This window comes from Copadichromis virginalis, linkage group LG11 (assembly GCF_057382275.1).
Source record: "Copadichromis virginalis isolate Kocher_CV1m ecotype Utaka linkage group LG11, C_Virginalis_male_GT1.1, whole genome shotgun sequence".
Classification (NCBI taxonomy): domain Eukaryota; kingdom Metazoa; phylum Chordata; class Actinopteri; order Cichliformes; family Cichlidae; genus Copadichromis; species Copadichromis virginalis.
This window is the reverse complement of record NC_140628.1, coordinates 7,677,755-7,698,133: the sequence shown is the minus strand read 5'-3', so window position 1 is coordinate 7,698,133 and position 20,379 is coordinate 7,677,755. Positions and strand designations below refer to the sequence as shown.

General features: G+C 41.4%; 1 protein-coding gene across 1 annotated transcript in view; it reads left to right on the top strand.

Moving 5' to 3' along the window:
- Positions 1 to 4,387: 4,387 nt before the first annotated feature.
- gask1a (golgi associated kinase 1A) overlaps positions 4,388 to 20,379 on the top strand; it is a 76,871-nt gene continuing 60,879 nt past the window's right edge. The window contains exon 1 of the mRNA XM_085472926.1: positions 4,388 to 4,649. Within this exon, the coding sequence (XP_085329052.1) occupies positions 4,647 to 4,649 (3 nt within the window). The 5' untranslated portion in view covers positions 4,388 to 4,646. The remainder of the gene's footprint in view (positions 4,650 to 20,379) is intronic.

Below are 20,379 nucleotides of genomic sequence, written 5' to 3'. Positions count from 1 at the left end.
GTGCAGTCTGTGTTTGGTCCTGCTCATAAACACACTGGATCTTGTCCTCTCATACAGTTTGGTATGCCCGTGTCAAACCTAGAGATTTGTGACACTATGTTCTCTGATCATATGTCTGTATCATATGAGGTTGGGTTGTCTTGTGCTATACTTACAAACCCGTGTTCGGCGCTGTCGGATGTTCAACCCTTTCACTGCTGATCAGTTCTCTGTTGTTTTTGATCTATTCTGTGGTGACTCTGTGAATCCAGAGGAGCTTAGTGCCTGGTTCACTTCCTCCTGCAAAACCATCTTAGACTCTGTGGTGCCACTAAAAATTAAACAACCAAAAGCTAGATCTGATAAACCTGGTTCAATGACGGGAGTGCCAAAGAGCTGAACGAAGGCAGAAGAAGGACAAGCTGCAGGTGTCCTTTCAAATCAAGATTGTTGGCGTCTGTATTAAATACCTTTAAACAGGCTAAAAGATGAGACAAAGATGACTGCAGCCAACTGTTATAACTCTCGCCTGCTGTTTAAAACTATTGACTACATTCTTAATGCCTTTATTTTGAAACCTCCCTTTTGTTATTGATAAGGTTGTCACCACCAGGGCTCTCATTTCAACCCCTGTTTTTGACCTCTAAGCCTCGGTCCCTTGTTCTGCTGTTTTTAACCAGTTTGAGCCTGTGTCTCTGTGTTCTTAGAGGATGTGGTTCATCACATTAAGCCCTCAGGTCCTCTGCATGATGCTGTTCCTCCTTAATTTTTAAAGAGGTTTTTCCCAGTATAGGGCAGTCAGTTTTTGCCATCATTAATAGTAGTCAGTCTTCTGGTGTAGTCCCTGGAAACTTAGAAACTGCAGTTGTGCAACGTTCAATTAAGAGATCTGATCTTGATCAAACTGTGTTAGCTAATTTTAGGCCTATCACTAAGCTGTCGTTACTTTTCCAAAAGATTGTTCATTATATTCAGTTGAAGTCTTTTTTGGAAAAGCAAGATATCTTGGGTCATAATCCCCCCCCCCCCCCCCCCCTCGAAATTACACCCCTGCCCCCTGATAGAAACTCTTTCAAGGTTAAACTTTGTGCCCTCTCATTCCTCAAATATGCAGTCACAAAGTTATTGATCATTTTTCAGTATCAGTACCTTCACAAACACCTATCCTTTACACCACTCGTCAACATTTTGTAATACCTTACTAATAGCTAAAAAGAAAAAAACTATAAACATTTTAAATATTAACAAAGAGTAACACATAGCACTTTGAAACATAAAACAACAAACCTACTCAGTCCATTACAGACATGATGGGGAGTAAGGGATCTTGCTATAGCCTATAGCCTGCTGAGTCTGAGTCTGCAGAGGGTCCCAGTGATGTGGAAGACATCATGCCTCGTCCCTGTACCAAAGACGCCACGTCCCAGTGGCCCCCAGGATTACAGGCCTGTGGCACTGACCTGCCACATCATGAAGACCCTGGAAAGGCTCATCCTGGACCAGCTGCGACCCATAGTAAGACCACATCTGGATCCCCTTCAGTTCGCTTATCAGCCTCGTCTCGGAACTGAGGACGCCATCATCTACCTGCTCAATCGTGTCTACACCCATCTGGACCAGCCGGCGAGCACTGTGAGGGTCATGTTTTTTGACTTTTCTAGTGCTTTCACTGGGTGATAAGTTAGCAGCGATGCAGGTGGATGCGTCTCTGGTGTCCTGGATTGTTGATTACCTGACAGGAAGACCACAATATGTACGTCTCCCACAGTGTGTCTGACAAGGTAATCAGCAACACAGGGGCACCACAGGGGACTGTCCTCTCCCCCTTCCTCTTCACCCTCTACACCACAGACTTCAGCCACTGCACAGAGACCTGCCATCTTCAGAAGTTTTCTGATGACTCTGCGGTGGTTGGATGCATCAGCAGGGATGATGAGACAGAGTACCGGGCTGTGGTCGACTCCTTTGTCACGTGGTGTGAGCAGAATCATCTGCAGCTCAACGTGGCAAAGACCAAGGAACTGATCGTGGACTTCAGGAAGACCAGGAAACACTTGACCCCTGTTTCAATCCAGGGGGTCAGTGTTGACATTGTGGAGGACTATAAATACCTTGGAGTACACATTGACAATAAACTGGACTGGGCTAAAAACACCACAGCACTTTACAGGAAGGGCCAGAGTCGTCTCTATTTTTTGAGGCGACTGAGGTCCTTCAACATCTGCCAGAAAATGCTGAGGATTTTCTATGAGTCTGTTGTGGCCAGTGCGATCCTCTATGCTGTTGCATGCTGGGGGAGCAGGCTGAGGGTTGCAGATGCCAACAGACTCAATAAACTAATCCGTAAGGCCAGCAATGTTGTGGGGATGGAGCTGGACTCCCTCGAGGTGGTGTCGGAGAGGCGGATGTTGTCCAAAATAAAGACAATGTTGGATTACACCTCCCACCCACTCCTTGACATGCTGGTCAGTCACAGGAGCACGTTCAGTGAGAGACTGAGATTACCGAAAAGCACCACTGAACGACACAGGAAATCTTTCCTGCCTGTGGCCATCTCCCTGTACAACGCATCCACTTAACACACTGTTTGCTGCTACAACTACACATGTTTCTTTTCCAGCTATTTATTAATGAGTGACTTATGTGTATATATATATATATATATATATATATATATATATATATATATATATATATATATATATATAATTTTTACACCCAGCACGCCCCTGCGGGCGGTTTATCCTTCAAGCTCGGGTCCTCTACCAGAGGCCTGGGAGCTTGAGGGTCCTGCGCAGTATCTTAGCTGTTCCCAGGACTGCGCTCTTCTGGACAGAGATCTCCGATGTTGTTCCCGGGATCTGCTGGAGCCACTCGCCTATCTTGGGAGTCACCGCACCTAGTGCTCCGATTACCACGGGGACCACCGTTACCTTCACCCTCCACATCCTCTCGAGCTCTTCTCTGAGCCCTTGGTATTTCTCCAGCTTCTCGTGTTCCTTCTTCCTGATATTGCTGTCATTCGGAACCGCTACATCGATCACTACGGCCGTCTTCTTCTGTTTGTCTACCACCACTATGTCCGGTTGGTTAGCCACCACCATTTTGTCCGTCTGTATATGGAAGTCCCACAGGATCTTAGCTTGGTCATTCTCCACCACCCTTGGGGGCATCTCCCATTTTGACCTCGGGACTTCCAGGTTATACTCGGCACAGATGTTCCTGTACACTATGCCGGCCACTTGGTTATGGCGTTCCATGTATGCCTTGCCTGCTAGCATCTTGCACCCTGCTGTTATGTGCTGGATTGTCTCTGGGGCATCTTTACACAGCCTGCACCTGGGGTCTTGCCTGGTGTGATAGACCCCAGTGTGATATATATATATATATATATATATATATATATATATATATATATATATATATATATATATATATATATATATATAGTACTATTGTTGGTTTATAATGGAGCACTGGAACAAAAACATAATTTCCCCCAGGGATCAATAAAGTATTCTGATTCTGATTCTATATTTACTGCGTTACTGCTGGGTACATGTGTATGTGATGTGTGCACCAGCATACACAAAGACGGCAAACTGGTGGAAGGAGTATGATTATCTTGGCAATACACGTTTGGGAAACCCTGTATTCAGTATTCACATGGTCGATAATTTGCCACCTACTTAAAAAGTGTTGCAGGCAAGGAACATCTATCCATTAATTCATCAATACCTACAATCATGCATCCTCTTAACCATGTATCCAATTCAAGGAGGCTGAAGCCTATCAAAGGTGCTACTATAAGAGAGGCAGGGTACACCTTGAACAGTACCAGGAACATTAATTTGTGGCTCTGGTACTCTCTGCTACACAGGGATAGCAGTCTTGCTTTGTAATACAGACTTTAGATCTCACGAGCTGGCGTTGCGTTAGTGGCACACAAAGAGGATCACCAGCATGTAAGACTGTTCATAATTTTCATGTCTAGAGATTAAAATATTAATAATTTTAAAGAAAAACTATAGAAATGGTAAATGGAGTGGTATTTATATAGCGTTTTTTACTCTTTTACTCAACCCTATTGAGCCATAGCCGTTATCATGCTTGCTTTGTTTTGTAACAGTCAAGTTCCTGGTCACAGTTCTTGTTGCAGTTACAGGGGATTGTAGTCTGCCTTCTTCCTTTCTTGTTCCTATATCTGCCTTAAGCTGTCTGCCGGTTCGGAGACGCGTTGTTATGTTTTCAGGGAGAAATCATCTCAAATTTCACACTGAGCAGGCAGCCCCTCCTTAAACAGCACGGCTTTTACTTTGAAAAGTCATTTCCCAGACGCTCGCGTAGCAGCTGCGCGTTCCCCTGGGCGAGAGAACGGCGCTCGCGACACCCCGTAGACTCATTTTTTGAACTTTGCAGATACAAAATTAAGGACCTGGTTATGTAACTTCTGGAAAATAACATATTAGAAGCAAACACAGTTTTTAGTTAGCAAAGCAAGCAGTTTTCAGACTAGAAATTTCGTTGTCCGACTGGCCCGTGGCCGTTGCAACTTCAGGACCACCGGCTGTCTCATGCTTGTGTGGAGATTCAGCAACCTCCAGTCAAAGGGGATGTCTGTGTGATAAATGAGATAAGGGTAATGCGCTCGACCAGCGACACGCACCATGGTGAGAGTCTTCTTTTGTCTTCCTGCAGTTTTCCCTTCAGCCTTGCAGTCTGAGACAAGACGGAACACTTTGAAAGTTTTCAGCCAAGTGCTGAGTAGGCAGATCCACGAGTCTGTTTCAGAGAGTGCATAGTACAGTCGACCACATATTTCATAGGTAAAATGAGTTTATAGCTAGTAGTGGAAAAAATATAGTTGTAGGTCCTAAATGTGGACTGTTTGTACATTGCAGAGCACCAGTCTCCATTGTAAAATGGAATCTTAGTGAGCAGAGCTCCCCACTCTATAAATAATAAGTATAAATAATAAGGACACTGCCATGTAAAAGTAGTGTAATGGAAGTGTGCATATTTAAAGACCACATACACAACAGACAGCTAAGCAGGTCCTCATGCATGTGTGTGATTACTGCTGTCGGATGCTCCCTTCCTTTCTCAGCCCCAGTTGTTGTAATTCTGCCTTAAACACACTCTGCTGTGTGTTGGTTTCAGCTGCAGATGTTTTTTCTTTCATTTAATTGCCAGTTTATATTTTGTGCATGGTCTTGGTTCAGTGTGAAACCATCTAAAACTGCAGTTTTGCGCTGATAAAAAGGAATTTGGAAATGAGTACACACCAGCATATAGATAAATTATATGCACAACTGAAATTGTTACACTATGGTGTTTTAACTGAAATGCATCTGCGTTTTATTTATTTATTTTAAAACCGAAAACAAGGACATTGTTGGGTGACTCTTCAAGAGTGCTCTTTCTTCTGCTTTCTTTTGTGGTCTCTCTCTTCTGCTATGTTTTTCTCTCAGCACAAGCTGTTTTAAATTTCTGGGTGACTAATGGAGGAAACCTGGTGCAGATGGTGCTGTTGGCCTTGCACACGTGCATTTCTCATTGACCGTAAGTCATGACCACTGAGAAGTGCAGTCTCTTTGAATGCTCTTAACAAGGCAGCAATATTTGTGCAGCTACTTAGATAATTAGAGAGAATTCATGTATACAAATTAACTACTGAGGTAATAAACTGTGACTTTGCGTGACAGCTTACTTCTCAAACATAAAGTTTACAATGTCATTAGCTCCTTATTGATCTTGTCCCCACATTGGGGTTAATTTATCATCACTTACTACTGATGTGCTACTTTTTGGATGGATTCTGCCTTTGTGACGCAGCAGGTTTTCAATAAATTAAGAGAAGACTTCTCAGAACAGCTGGAAGCAACAACCTACCTTTAATCTTTTGTCAAAATGTATGTTGTAGTCATTAGAAGTGAGCCTAGTTTTTACAAACTTTCACATTTCTTTAATCTCAAGTTGTATTTTATAAAATTGTATTCTGTAAAAGATACTGTAGAGCAAAGCAAAAGACAGGGAATTCGCCATACATAAAAATGTATTTTAAAAATAAAAATAAACTTGTGGTGAGGAAATGTTTTTCATTTGATATTTATTACTAAACATGTGAACAGATTTTACCTAACAGTAAAATGAATGCTACACATGTGCCATATACACATAAATAAAAAAAATAAAAAAATATGGGCAAAATTGTCAGGTATATTAAAATAGGTTTTAACAGAATAAAACACTTGTTTTCACTTCACGGTAAACTTCTAAAAGTATATTTATGTGAAAAAAAATGAATATATATAAAATACAATACTATACCCTTAAAAGTAAATACTGCCCAGAGAGTGAGCTGCCTTAATGGTGGTTTGTGCTTCTTGTACTTATGTTAGTTTGGTATGTTTGTTTTTGCCGTATCTCACAGCGGGTAAGAATCCTTAGATTCTTAGATCCAGCTCCTGTGTCAGTTTGGCCCACCTCTGGTAAAATTTTGATGGAAATCTATCAATAAGTTTTTGATTAAGCTTCTTAACAGACAGATAATCCAACCATATAACTGCCATTAATCTCTCCTGTAAGTTACAGTCACAGCAAATGTAACCTTTGAAAGGAAAAAAGATGCACACAGCCTGAAACTCTCTGAAACGAGATATACAGGACCAGAAAACACAGTGTAACCTGATATATTTTGATACAAAATTTGAAAAGAGCTTGGTTGGCATTTACATACTTGTTTTTCTATCATCTGATTGGCAGTCATCCTTCTTTCAAGGAGTCCCTATAGTTTCACATTTCAAATTGGTTCCATGTGCAGAGCAGGCGCCTGGGTTTAAATTGCCACATGGAAACCACAAACCTCTTCTCTTCTCTTCTCTTCTTCCTGCACTGCATGCTGGGAGTGTGAGTGAATGGGTGTGTGAAGGTGTTTGGTGAGTGCGTGGAGCTGCTGAGTGAGTTTGGGACATTTGGACTGTTTTTTTCCAGAAAACTTTGGGCTTTATGGGTGGTTAACAGGTAAGGCACGTTTATTTCATTGTGTTGTGTGAAGTTAGAGCTGGGCGATAGAACGATAACGATATGTATCGCGATATAACTTTTACTCGATAGAGAAATTAAGCTATCGCGATAGACCTCGCCGCTCTTGTCCTCTAAAAAAAAAAATTAAAAAAAAAAAAAAAAAAAGGTCAGCCAATCCAAATTCAGTAGCGCAGAGCCGAACCAATCACAGCCGCAGCGTCACGTCGCGTGACTTGTTACGTACAGCACAAGTGCCAAGCCGCACGTGTGTTTGTTTGGGAAGCAGCCAGCGCATAATGGAGGAAATGAGTGTGCCGACTAGAAAAATCAACCGAGCGTGACCGAAGAGAAAACAGATGATGGTTCCAATGCCGGAGAGATTGTCGAACGGAAGAGCCATAGAAGTTCCGTAGTGTGAAGGTATTTCGGCTATTTCAAGTCTGACAAAAAACAGAGTAGCGTGCACTGTAAATTGTGCCGAAAGCAAGTCTGGAAATACAATAAACTGGTGCATGCGTCACACTGTGCGCCACGTTATTGTTTCGGTGAAATGAATTTCTACAATACTGTTACTGTTAATTCTACTCTCTGCAGTGTTTAAATGCTTACATATACACACAGTTACTGTCCGTCCACACATACGACTCTGTTCTGCTTCTATGCCCCAGCTTTGTTTACTTTTTCCCACCGAGGCTTCTAGACTTCTGATTGGCCAACATTTCTGCACGGTTAGGAATCTAGCGCCACCTGCTGCTTTGGCATGTTCATAGCAGCGTTTTCCTTCATTTCTGCCTTTATGTGTGGACGGGATTATTTTTTAAAACGAAAACGGAAAATCTCCGTTTTCAAAAATACCCGTGTACGTGTGGACGTAGCCTCAGTCTCTGACTGGAAGCGCTAATTCGTCATTCGGCTTTTGTCAGACTAAAGTAACTGTTAAAACTGTTTGAAAAGCTCAGCTATACAACAAGGAGAGATTGAGAATTTCCTTTTAGTTCTCAGTTTATTTGATATTGACAAAAGTTAGTCAGTTTTGTCTGTTCTTCTGTAAAACAAACTAAGATTTATTTTTAAAATTAATATTTTGTTTCTAAGTGGAATTGACAATTTAGTCTGTTTCGTTTGTTCTATTTTGAAACTTAAACGCTTTAGCGGCTGCCTTTTGTGTAGTTTGCAATATTTGCCTTTATTTATCTGAAAAAGTCTCATGTTCCTTAAGTACATCTACCCTGTTGAACTTATTATGGGAAATAAATATTTAAAAACAAGCTGCTGATTATTTCACATTTTACTTGTGAGCAACGGCACATTTAAATCTTACAAATATAGTTATTTGGCTTATATCGTGATAGATATCGTTATCGCCTGAAATGAAAAAAACATATCGTGATATGAAAAAATCTCATATCGCCCAGCTCTATGTGAAGTGAAGAATTTTAGTTAATTGGCCAGTTTTACCTTGAGTCATGGCGTCCCTCCCTAGTGAGGGTTCGCCTCCCCTGTCTGTTAGACATGGGGCCACCCCAACAGTACACCGTGGAGCAGGTTTTGCTAGCTGTTGGTGAACAGGTGGGCCATGAGAACATAACTTATGGCTCTTGGATGAACAAGGCTGTGGTTGCCTTTCTCCGTGAGGAGCGCTTGGTTCACCTGTTAGTTGAAAGGGGGATCATTTTGGATGATTTGTTTGTGGCTGTTTCGCCACTGTTTGTGCCATCTATGCAGGTCACCGTGTCCGGTGTCCCGCCATTCATCCCAAATGAACTGCTTGAAAAGGAACTGACCCGCTTTGGAAAGTTTGCTAGTGGGTTCAGGGTTGTTCGCCTTGGCTGCAAAGATGCCAGACTGCAGCACGATCAGTCTCTACGAAGGCAGGCCTTCATGTATCTAAACGATCCTTCACAGACACTGGAAGTGTCGTTTAAAGTGAGATATGAAAACAGCTTATATACTGTTTATGCAAGTGCACGTAGCATGAAGTGCTTTGAGTGTGGTGATGTTGGCCAGAAATGCTCTTCCTGGTGCCACTGGAAACAAAGGAAAACTGACTTTTGCAATTTGGCTCAATGGTGGGAGGTGGGGAAAACGCAGATTAAGCTTTTTTGTCAACAATACACGTCACATGCAACGGCCACTGTTAAAGACTGCTTTGAGGACTTAGAACGAGAGCTCAAGATGCTAGAGGATAAGATTATAAGTGGGACAGATGATACAAATAGTACCTGGGACAGTAGGAGGAAGGCTTTAGGCAAGTTTCTCCACTAAAGAGCAAAAGGTGCTCTTATAAGAACTCGGATTTCTACTATTAAAGAAATAGATACCCCAACCAGATTTTTCTTCAAGCTGGAGAAAAGGATTCGTGAGTCACACCAAATGATGCACTTAAGGCTTCCAAATGGGAAGGTAACATCTGACCCAGCAGAAATGAGGAAGCTTGCTATTTACTTTTATGCCAGCTTCTTTAGTGCTGAAATGTGTGACCCTGACTGTGTGACGAAGATGCTGGAGGCGCTGCCACGGCTGGATGTGGCTGAATCGGCTGTGTTGGAGTCTGCTATCTCTTTTGATGAGATGTCTTCAGCGGTTCAACAACTCAACTGTGGTCGGTCATCAGGAGTTGATGGTCTTCCTGCGGCATTTTATCAGAAATTCTGGTCGCTGCTAGGAGAGGACATACATGAGGTTTTAACATACTGTATGACCACTGGGATCTTGCCAGCAAGTTGCACAAGGGTTTGATTGACCTTCGCAGCTGCATCACAGCGTTCCGTCTTCAGACAGCATAGCAGTATCTTTATCGAAAGCAATAACCACTCTGGTTCAAGACTGCATCTATGCTGCTTCACTGAATAAAGGACCTTGCATATGACAAGCACCTGTTTCTTATTGACGTAACTGGCATAGACCTTTCGCAGACCTCTGTTTTTTACCAGTCTGTTTTGACTGCTTGGAAGACTGTTTTTAAAGTACAGAGAGACTGTTCTCAATTTTATGGTGATGTTGGTGAAGAGCCTCTTTTTTTTTTTTTTTACAATCCCCTGATGCCAAGTAGGATGATCAGCACTACTAGTGTGCAGAGGTTCCTCGTAAATGCTGGTCTAACTAAGCTGGCGGGCCTCAGGATGGCAGGGCAGTGGAAAACGGCTGCCAAGCTGGCTCAGGAGACTGGAATCAGATCTCTGCGCTTTCTGGACAAGCTGGTGGAAGAAGTCATGGGTGGTCTTCCTGGACTTGTAAGGGCTGCGCTGGGGACTCTGCAGGTGGTCAACCGAGTTCAGCTGACTTTCTGTCGTTGCCTGTTTGTGCCGCAGTTGGGGAGCAGGATGAGGAGGGAGGCTCTCTACTTTCCTTTCGAACACCTGTTCTGGGTGACCTGTCAAAGATTTCACAGAAGGCTATATATGAGGTGGCTGTAAAGCTGCTGAACAGATTGTTGGCTGGTGTTCTGGAGTCGAGGTGGTCAGGTGTGTTGGCTCTGGGGTCATCTCCAAGGGGCAGCTGGAGGTCCCTGTACAAACCTCCCATAGAGAAACACAGTCCGGATCTCCAGTGGAGAATAGTGCATGGAGCCATGGCTGCGAACAGGCATGTGGCACATATGGATCCACGAACAGGGAACCACTGTCTTTTCTAACTGAGGAAACACTGCAGCACCTGTGGCTTGGCTGTCCCAGGCTAGCTGGCCTTTTTTCATTGCTGCGGCAGTGGCTTGCTGGCCTTAGGAGTGTTTTAGAGGAGGGTCTCTTTATCCTGGGTCCAAGGTACTCTGCACTGCAGCGTAGGAAGGTTTGCTTGATTACTTTTTAATAGGTCAGGCTAAGATGAGTATATGGCTCACAAGGAGGAACAAAATGAAGGGAACAGGATCTGTTAATTTAGGAATTATGTTTAAAGGGTTAGTAGGTGCACGTTTGAAAGTAGAGTTTGTTTATTACAAGATGGTGTCCAACATTGAAGAGTTTGTCTCTATTTGGGGTATTAATGGAGTTTTGTGTAAAATAACCGATGATAATTTAGTTCTGAATTTTTGAAAAAAACAGAATGGAGTGTCTTCTGTTTTTGTTTTCATTTTTGTGTTTATTGTATTTGGGTGGGGTTGATGGTTGTTCATATGTTGATTTGGCATTCATTTTCAGTTATGGTTGTAAGTTGAAGAATTGATATAACTGATAATATAATAAAGGTGTGTTAAAGGTCTTCTCTTCTCTTCTCTTCTCGTAATGTAAATTATATAACTAGGTTTTTGCAGCAGATTGGATTCAGTGAAGGTGACAGACCTACCTAAATACAGACAGAACAACAACGCAGCCCTCTGCAGTGTTCTCAGCTGTGTGTTACTCCATGTCTGCATCTGTGTGAGAGACAGAAAGAAAAGCAGGTAGACACGCCTTTGCTGATTGCAGTGTATCAGTGGAGTGCATCCCTACTAAATATACTGTAACAGAAGTGTGGTTAAAGCACCAGTTATAATTTTGTCATGCACGCTACAACCATTTCAAAGTTAGACAGCACTGTAACTCAGAGATTTACACTTGCACCAAATTACCCATTACTATTCTACAATTACTGTACTGTCACTGGACCTGGAACTTAATTTTATCGAGAACCATATTCCTAAATGGCTGCTACACCAAACACACATATACACTGATAAGGCATAACACCCTGACCAATGACAGGTGAAGTAAATAATGATTATCTCTTCGTTGGGGCACCTGTTAGTGGGTGGGATATATTAGGGAGGAAGTGAACATTTTGACATCAAAGTTGATGTATTAGAAACTGGAGAAATGGGCAAGCAAGGGCCAAATTGTGATGATCTTCAACACTGCAGCTCTCGTGGAGAGTTTGTGGAGAGAGGTCAGTGGTCCATAGAAGGAACAGTGGTTACCTCATTGGAGGCCAAGGATCATTGATGCACAGCGGGAGTGAAGGCGGGTCCATGTATTCTGATCCAGTACACAAGCCACAAACGTTTTAGCTTTACCTAACAGTAAACATACCTGAATTAATTTTAGTAAATAAAGTAATTAGCAGTGTAATGACAAACTCAGGATTCAGACCATAATTAATGATTCTCCATGTGGGAGTATACTGACCCTAATTACAAACATGAACTACTCTCACACTTGCTCACATTTATTATTCACATTGGTTTCTCTGTTGGAGTATATATGACCCAGAAAATCTCAGTGTATGTCCCCTGTAAATGTGCAAATGGCTAGAGGGCAACCAAACAAAAGGTTAATGAGGAGACTTGGATTCTTCTCTTGCACTAAGCATCCTCCTACTGTGTTGCATGTCAGGTGGAACAAACAGATGGAACAATGGAGTTGCGTAGCACTGCCAGCACTTCCTGCCATTTCTGTGCAGATACACTGTTTGTGATGAAAGGAGAGGGACATGAGAATATTTTTCCACTTCCAGCAGCTGGATATACTAGCATGGGAGCATCAAATAATAGTTAACCTTGTTTGCCTACAGTGATGAATAATTTAGCCTAGCATAATTAGTGAGTATTGGATCAGTGGATGGACATCAGTTAATCAAATGCTGTTTAAAAAGTTTATTTCTTCTATACTTTACACTTTATAGTTCTAACTCTTTTGAGCTCCTTTAAGGTGCTAATAAGTACTGTTAGTATTAGACAACTGAATGATAGTAAGATGTCTAGAAAGTGCACATACATAAAAATTTTAAAAAAATTCCCCGCTCGCCCCTGCGGGCATCTATCCCTCAAGCTTGGGTCCTCTACAAGAGGCCTGGGAGCTTGAGGGTCCTGTGCAGTAACTTGGCTGTTCCTAGGACTGCGCTCTTCTGGACCTAGATCTCTGATGTTGTTCCCGGGACCTCCTAGAGCCATTCGCCTAGCTTGGGAGTCACTGCACCTAGTGTTCCAATTACCACTGGGACCACTGGGACCTTCACCCAGTTACTGTTCATTGGAACTCTCTGTTTGAGGTCTAAAGAGATGTCAGTAGAAGTGAGGGAAGCCATTGTTGGACTGAAAAAACTAAATAAGATGTAAATAAATAATAAGAGGGACACGAAAACCTTTAGAAGTAGTAAATCAACAATATTGCACATTTTTAAAAAGCAGAAATGCACTGGCCAGCCGTTTGGTATGAAAAACACATCAGACAGCTCATAGTGCAAAAGCAACCCTAGAGTTTCTCAAACTGGGATATTATTCAATGGCTAAATCACTCAAGTGATCTCAATCCACTACAGCATGTTTTAGTTACTGATGACAAAACTAAAGGGAGAGACATACAAACAATCTGCAAATGAAGGTGGCTGCAGCAAAAGCCAAGGAGAGCATTCCAAGGGAGGAAACGGCATGTGGTCATATCCATGGTTTCTAGACTTCAGGCAGCACACTGACTGCAAACAAGTTACCTTCAAATCTTTATATTTTAAATTATGTTAGTTTGTTAGAGCCTCTGAAAATGTGTCTCTGTAAAAACTGTAATTCCTAAATAGTCACAGTTAATACAGTACTTTGAATTAAAGATGAAAGTCTACACTTCAGTGACGTCTTGATTGTTTTATTTATATATACCCACTGTAATGGTGCACAGAGACAAAATTAGAAAAAATTATGGACTTGACTGTATCTCTCCTCCACACTCCACCATGCCCTCTCCACAGTGTTTCACCAACAAACACACACTTACATTGAGTTTTAAAACTGAAAAAGCAGACAGAAATATCACCTTCAGTTTTTTCATTGCAGTGGTGATGGATCAGTGTAGCAGTGTAGAGGGCAGGAGTGCAAGCTTTAACTTTGTGTTTTGGGCACTGGTGTGTGCCCACACATCTGTGTTGCAAGTGCTGGTTATAAACCGGGATGCCTACATGAAACTAAGCCAGTAGGATTAAATCCAACATAAATAAATAGGCCAGCCCATCGCTGCTGTTCTCATAGTTAGTATTGCATTTTTAATTTCTCTTTGCTATTTGGGCTGATTGGGACATGATGAATGTAAAAACAAAGAATTACCAGATTTTTTATTTATTTATTTTTTTACCTGATTTTTGTTTCCACATATGAGGACATTCGCTTTAAATTTCGATAGAACAGTGGCAGGATAATGTCCTCATAAGTGGATATCAGGTACTTGTAGAGCACAATTTAGTATTTTGGTCTAGACAACCCGAAATGTGATGTCCACACATGTGGACGCCAGGTCCTAGAAGGTTAAAGCAGCATTATAACCCTGCATCAGTTGAATGCAACATTAAATTGGCCCTCACCCTGTCTGTCAAGCAGCCTTTCTGATAGAAAACCCTAATTATGGCTGTAGACTAGTTTGACTTATTTGCACCATGTTGAAGAAAGTGAGCAGCAGTGATGATGATGTAATCTCATGCAGTCTTACTAACTCTTGCATTTGTGTGCTTGCATAGATGATATGAGTTTCTGCAGTACATTGGTTTTGGTTGCTTTGGCTTTGCAGCGTAATGAAACTGGACAGGAAACAGAAGAAAGTGCAGTGAAAGTGACTTCAGAGGCGCCTTGCCTCCCACTCAATCTGTCGCGAGTACAACTCCAAGAGGGACGCTGTCCACACAGCCATCTGCTCTTCGTGTTTGTGTGGAGGTGGCTGGTGTATCGCTCAAAACTCATAATGATATGCATTGTGACTTGTTGGGTAAACCAAGTAGTGGGTGGTGAAAGGGAAAGACAGGCTGATGTAAGGAGATGGTAGAGAGTGGGGTGTTAGGAAGTAGTGACAGATGAAAAGCTATAATAGTTGTAGAAGTCGATAGAGTTTATAACCTCTGTTTATGGTGGATGTGTTATATTAGGCCAGTGCTAATAACCATTTGGTCTATGATACCTGATGGATTTGCATCAGCTGTGCTTCTGTCTCGTCACAGAACAAGGAGAGAGAATGCCACTCATTTTCTTTCTTGCTCTAATTTTCTACAGTTTATTGTAAAAATGAAACACTTGGCTGGGATGTCTAGCCATTAAAACGGACACCTGCGAGGGTCTTTGTTAAATATCTTTAAAGTCTTTAAAGACTTAAAGATTAACACGAAGAAATTAACAGAAATTGCAAATAACAGAAAGAGATACAACGGAGAAAATATCTATATGTAGTCATTATCTTAAGTAATTTGGCAAATGTGGCTTGCACGTAGTCTGGCCTGTGGTTGCCAATGTTTGTTCGTCCGTCTGTCAGCCAGTCCGTTTGTGACGCCCACGTCTTCCATCTGGGCATCTATCGATCAAACAGAGCAGTTTTTCCTGACACAATTTGCCACATTGCAGACTTTCCACCAGAAAATTGCCCAGCGGAGGTGGTGATCGGTGAGCAGCTGGTGTCAGTGTCAGGTCACATATATATTTGTAAATAAGAAGTATGTAATGCTGCTGGCCAGACAGCTATTAAAATCTTTCAGCCACACATACACTTCTCCAAGGACAAACTCACAAGGTTTCAGAGATTTATGCAACATAATGGTTTATATAATGAGCTGCTGCCAGTTTAGCAAATTAAAAGCACAAGGCTGTAAAGGTAAAGACAATTCTATACTTTCTGAAGCCTGTGAAAATCTCCTCTTTACAGAACTGTGGATGCATCCTAAACAGGCAGGGATGACTATTACAGCTGCATTTCTAGTGAAATGAGTACACACACACACACACACACACACACACACACACACACACACACACACACACACACACACACACACACACACACACACACACACACACACACACACACACAAACTGGCCTTTTAATGCCTTTTAGCTTGGCTGTTTTACCAAAGCTGTCGATGAGGATTACTTGAGATTGGATTAATTTTGAATCCAGTCTCAAGTGGCAAACCCAAGAACTGCACTTCCACATCCACTTTTCTTATCAGCCGTGGGGATTGCTGCTTGGTATTAGGACTGTGCCATCATTGGTATGAAGTTTTATGTCATATGAAAGTGTTTTATCACAGTATCATTGCTATAGCAAGGCAGTTTATGTTCCCTAGTGCAAATAACAAGACGAGCTCAGGCATCTCTGAGACCAAGAGCGGCATTTCAGTTTCCGATAGGGCCTAAAAAAGGATCTACTTCAACAAATTACAACATGTGCAAGAAAAATGTTTCTGTTAACGGTGCAGAGAACAACATGTTTCATCTCTGCTTGGTTTTAACACACATGGCAATTCAGGGAAATATGCATGGAGAACCCATTGGGATTGAAATGCACATTTAGGTATCTTCGCATGTGATCTGGGACAGGTACGTTTTTGTAAATCCTAACTAATCTAAAAACTGACATCAAATGTAATTGCATTTGATGTGTCCGTTAAAAAAAGCAAAGACCCAAGGATACTTGATACTGGAGTATCAAGATAATGTATTCAGCCTTAGTAGTGACATTACTTTTTTATAATTTGTGTTTAATATAAGTATATATGACCTTTGAATAATTCAATTATGAATACTCCTTATTTATCTTATAGTGGTACTTTTTGCAGCCCACAGGGGATGCATTATCTGAATCAAAGCGGTTTTCACAGCCAGACCTGTGTATTTGAGACAGCCCATTTAGGGATCGACAACACACAGAGCCAGGAGTAGAAAAAGAGCTTCAAAGCAAAGTTTTTAAGCTCTTGAGATACTGGGTGCATCTACACATATTTGGAACCTTTGGTCATGTTTAATATTAGAATCTCCCTTTATGACAGCATACAGTGCTATGAAAAAGTATTTTCCTCCCTCCTGATTTCTTACTATATTTTTGTCAAGCTTGGAAATCATAAAACCGATTCGTCAAAAAATGTTTTAGTATGACTTTGATAAGCTACGAAGCCGCACTGCTTGATAGATTGCATTAAGGCTACCGTAGGCGGGAGCCTCGTGGAGGAATCTGGGTCCAAAATTCCGTCCGCTTCAGGTCCCAAAGTCAAACGAACACTGCGGCATTACTGAGAGTTAAAAACTGTCTACATTCTTTTATCTTTAATAAAATGATCAGTGTTGCTGCTTTACCAGGTGTAACAATTAAGTTTAACATCCATGAAAACAGAATTTATTAAATTTAACAGAGTTAAATGTTAGCAGGAAGTTAGCTCACTAGTTTCCACCTAAACATGACATACCACGTTCTGACTGAGAGATTTCTGAAAAAATTAAAATGTACAGCTCTGCTATCACTTCCAACACAAATGAAGACAGAAAACTAAACAGCAGTGACTTTTTTAGGGTTACTGAAGTTGGACCGGATATATATCGATGTGCTACGTGATCGCTAGCGACACAGCTATGTTAGCATAACATAAACACAGTGAAGGTGGAGGATGAATGCTAACTTTTTTACATTCGATAAAAGTTAGATTCATTCTCCACCTTCAATGCAAGAGTTCCCGATGGTTAGGGACAAATGCAATGGCAGGATGCTGTAAACAGACTAAACTTCAGTCAGGAGAACAACTGAGATAATTCATCCACAATACGAGGTTAGTCATTAATATACAGCAACAACACGGGAATAGAGCAGCTGCAAGAGAATTCAACATTAATGAATCAATGGTACGTAAGTGGAAAAACCAAGAAGAATGAGTTGAGTAAAGTTTGACTTATCTGACTGTTTTGTTTCACTTAATGAGCCTTATAATCCGGTGCACCTTATGTATGAAAACAGACCTTTTCATCGACAGTGCGCGTTATAATCCGGTGCGCCTCATGGTCCAAAAAATACGGTATACATTTTTTAAATAATGAGTTCATCTATTAAGGAATAAAGCTTTCTAGACAAACCTGATCCTTCACTAGTCACATTCAGTGGCTAATGAAAGTAAAGGGCTTTTTAATGACTCAAATACCTCAAAACTATACAGGGCTTAGGTTAATGTACTTACATTTCACAAGTACAAATAAGCAGCCAGGGATGGTTTCCATTTGTAACCAGTTGGTCTACTGAAGCATTAGATTAAATGCATGGTGACACTAAGAAATATAGAGGAAGTCATCTACCATCACTCAAGCTATGTGACCATGGCAGGGTTGCTGTGTTCAGTCAATTGAGACAACATTTTTGTCCTTTAAACAAGAATCACTATTTCTGCTTTAGTTTAATTTTGGCTTAAGTTGATGTAATTTGGCTGCAGCCCAAATGTAGTCTGTTTCTTGCGAGCCAGTAAATGATCCTGAAAAGTCAGCCTTCATTTTCTTCTTGCTACCACATCTTTCTGCAAAATTTGCTCTTATGCAGCCCCTTCCACTTAGGAGAATGGAATGTGCGTTGTGGAACAGACTCGACCACGTATGCACTCAGATCTCTTTGCAGCCATATGGAGGAAGGATTTTTGTGCCATAGAGTAATTACTTTCAGAGCTGTGATCTGATGTTTGGGCTTCATTCTACACACGGAGATGAAGAATATGAAGAAATGTATTCTTTATTCCTTTGCCAAAAGGGAGAAAAATCAGGTCTGTGCACTCACATAAAGCTTTTTAACAAAGTGAGATTGGTTTGGGATTCTGAACAAAAAGAGACGTTTTCTCAGTGCCTGTAGTATATATCTTATTAGGAGGTAGCTTTTAGAAAATGAGCAACTTTCAAAGGCAGATGGGGTTTTCTTGAAGCTTAAAAAAAACTTAAATTAATCAGCACATAAATCCCTAAAAGTCAGCACTCATTGAGTGTTTGCTTTTAACATGTCAGAAAAACTTGTGGTTTTAAGGAGTTGACTTGTCCTTATTGATTGTTATAATCAATGGGCAGGTTGCACAGTTGCGTCACTCTTTTGAAACTTGCATCTGTTCAACTTACTCATTTTATTAAACTGGACATGGCAGGAGTTAACCTCCTCATAATCAAGGCTTTCATTAAAATGAGAATAAATTGAAGTGATTGTTTCCTTTCTAACGCTAGCTCTGTTTCAACAAATACCCAGATGAGAACTTCTCAGAGCAGTGAAAGCAGAGCCAGCAGCAGCTTGTCTAGCATGCTGGTCTCCCATCAGTCTTCCGACAAAGACCAAAGGTTTAATGCGCATGTGTAGACAACCAGAAAAAAGTTACTGGTTTCTCGTTAATGAGACATAGACACAGACATGAGAACACCTACCCCATACACATTTCAGCTAATTTAGCAGCGCTAATTCTGCTTCCAGAGACAATAGCCAACTGTGGCCACAAGATGGCAATAATACAAGGGATATAAGTAAACAGACCAGGGGCCTATTTGATTCCTCTGTTGTTACTGAGCTGTTTGTCATTGTCTTGAATCTGGTTTCAGAGACCCTTTAAAGTAATCAGTTCTTTTGCGCTTTCTTTTATTTTTATTTTTCACTTGATGATTTTTTTCTTTTCAGTTGGTAGTGAGGGAGTGACAGATGCATCTAATGTCATAGCCCAGGGGATTCAGTGCACAGGCACCAAAAGATACGTTGTCAGCAGTTTTGAGAAATGGGCTGAGAACAGACTAAAACACTAGGACCCAGGGTTTCCTAGAAGACAGTTGCACTGTAAAGAGAGGATCAACTTTATTCACCTAATCAGAATCAGAATACTTTATTAATCCCTAAGGAAGTTATGTGGGTTACAGTTGCTCCAGTACAGTAACATTAACAGAAACAGACTGTACTATTTAACAATAAAATCTGTTACAGATTTAAGAAACTGCACAATATATACAAATCACTAAATAATAAATATCAAGGATTGACAGAGGTGATTATATATAAGTATCTAGAATATTGACAGCAACATTACTGAGTAGAAAAGAGTGTGTGCAAAAAGGGTGTAACTATTGCAGTGTTTACAGTGTATTAGATGGAGGAGTTATACAGGGAGATGGCCACAGGCAGGAATGATTTCCTGGTGCTTTTTGGTAATCTCAGTCTCTCACTGAACATGCTCCTGTGGCCAGAAAGTCATGGACTGGATGGAAGGTATTATCCAACATTGCCTTTATTTTGGACAACATCCGCCTCTCCGACACCACCTTAAGGGAGTCCAACTCCATCCCCACAACATTGCTGGCCTTGTAGATCAGTTTATTGAGTCTGTTGGTGTCTAGGGGCCTCAACCTGTTCCCCCAGCATGCAACAGCATAGAGAATAGCACGTGCCACAACAGACTCATAGAAAATCCTGAGCATTGTCTGACAGATGTTGATAGAATAGAGACGACTCTGGCCCTTCCGTTAAAGTGCAGTGGTGTTTTTAACCCAGTCCAGTTTATTGTCTATGTGTACTCCAAGGTTTTTATAGTCCTCCACAATGCCCACGTTGACCCCCTACATTAAAACACAGGTCAAGGTTTTCCTGGTCTTCCTAAAGTCCACAATCAGTTCCTTAGTCTTTGCCACGTTGAGCTGCAGATGATTCTGCTTGCACCACGTGACAAAGGAGT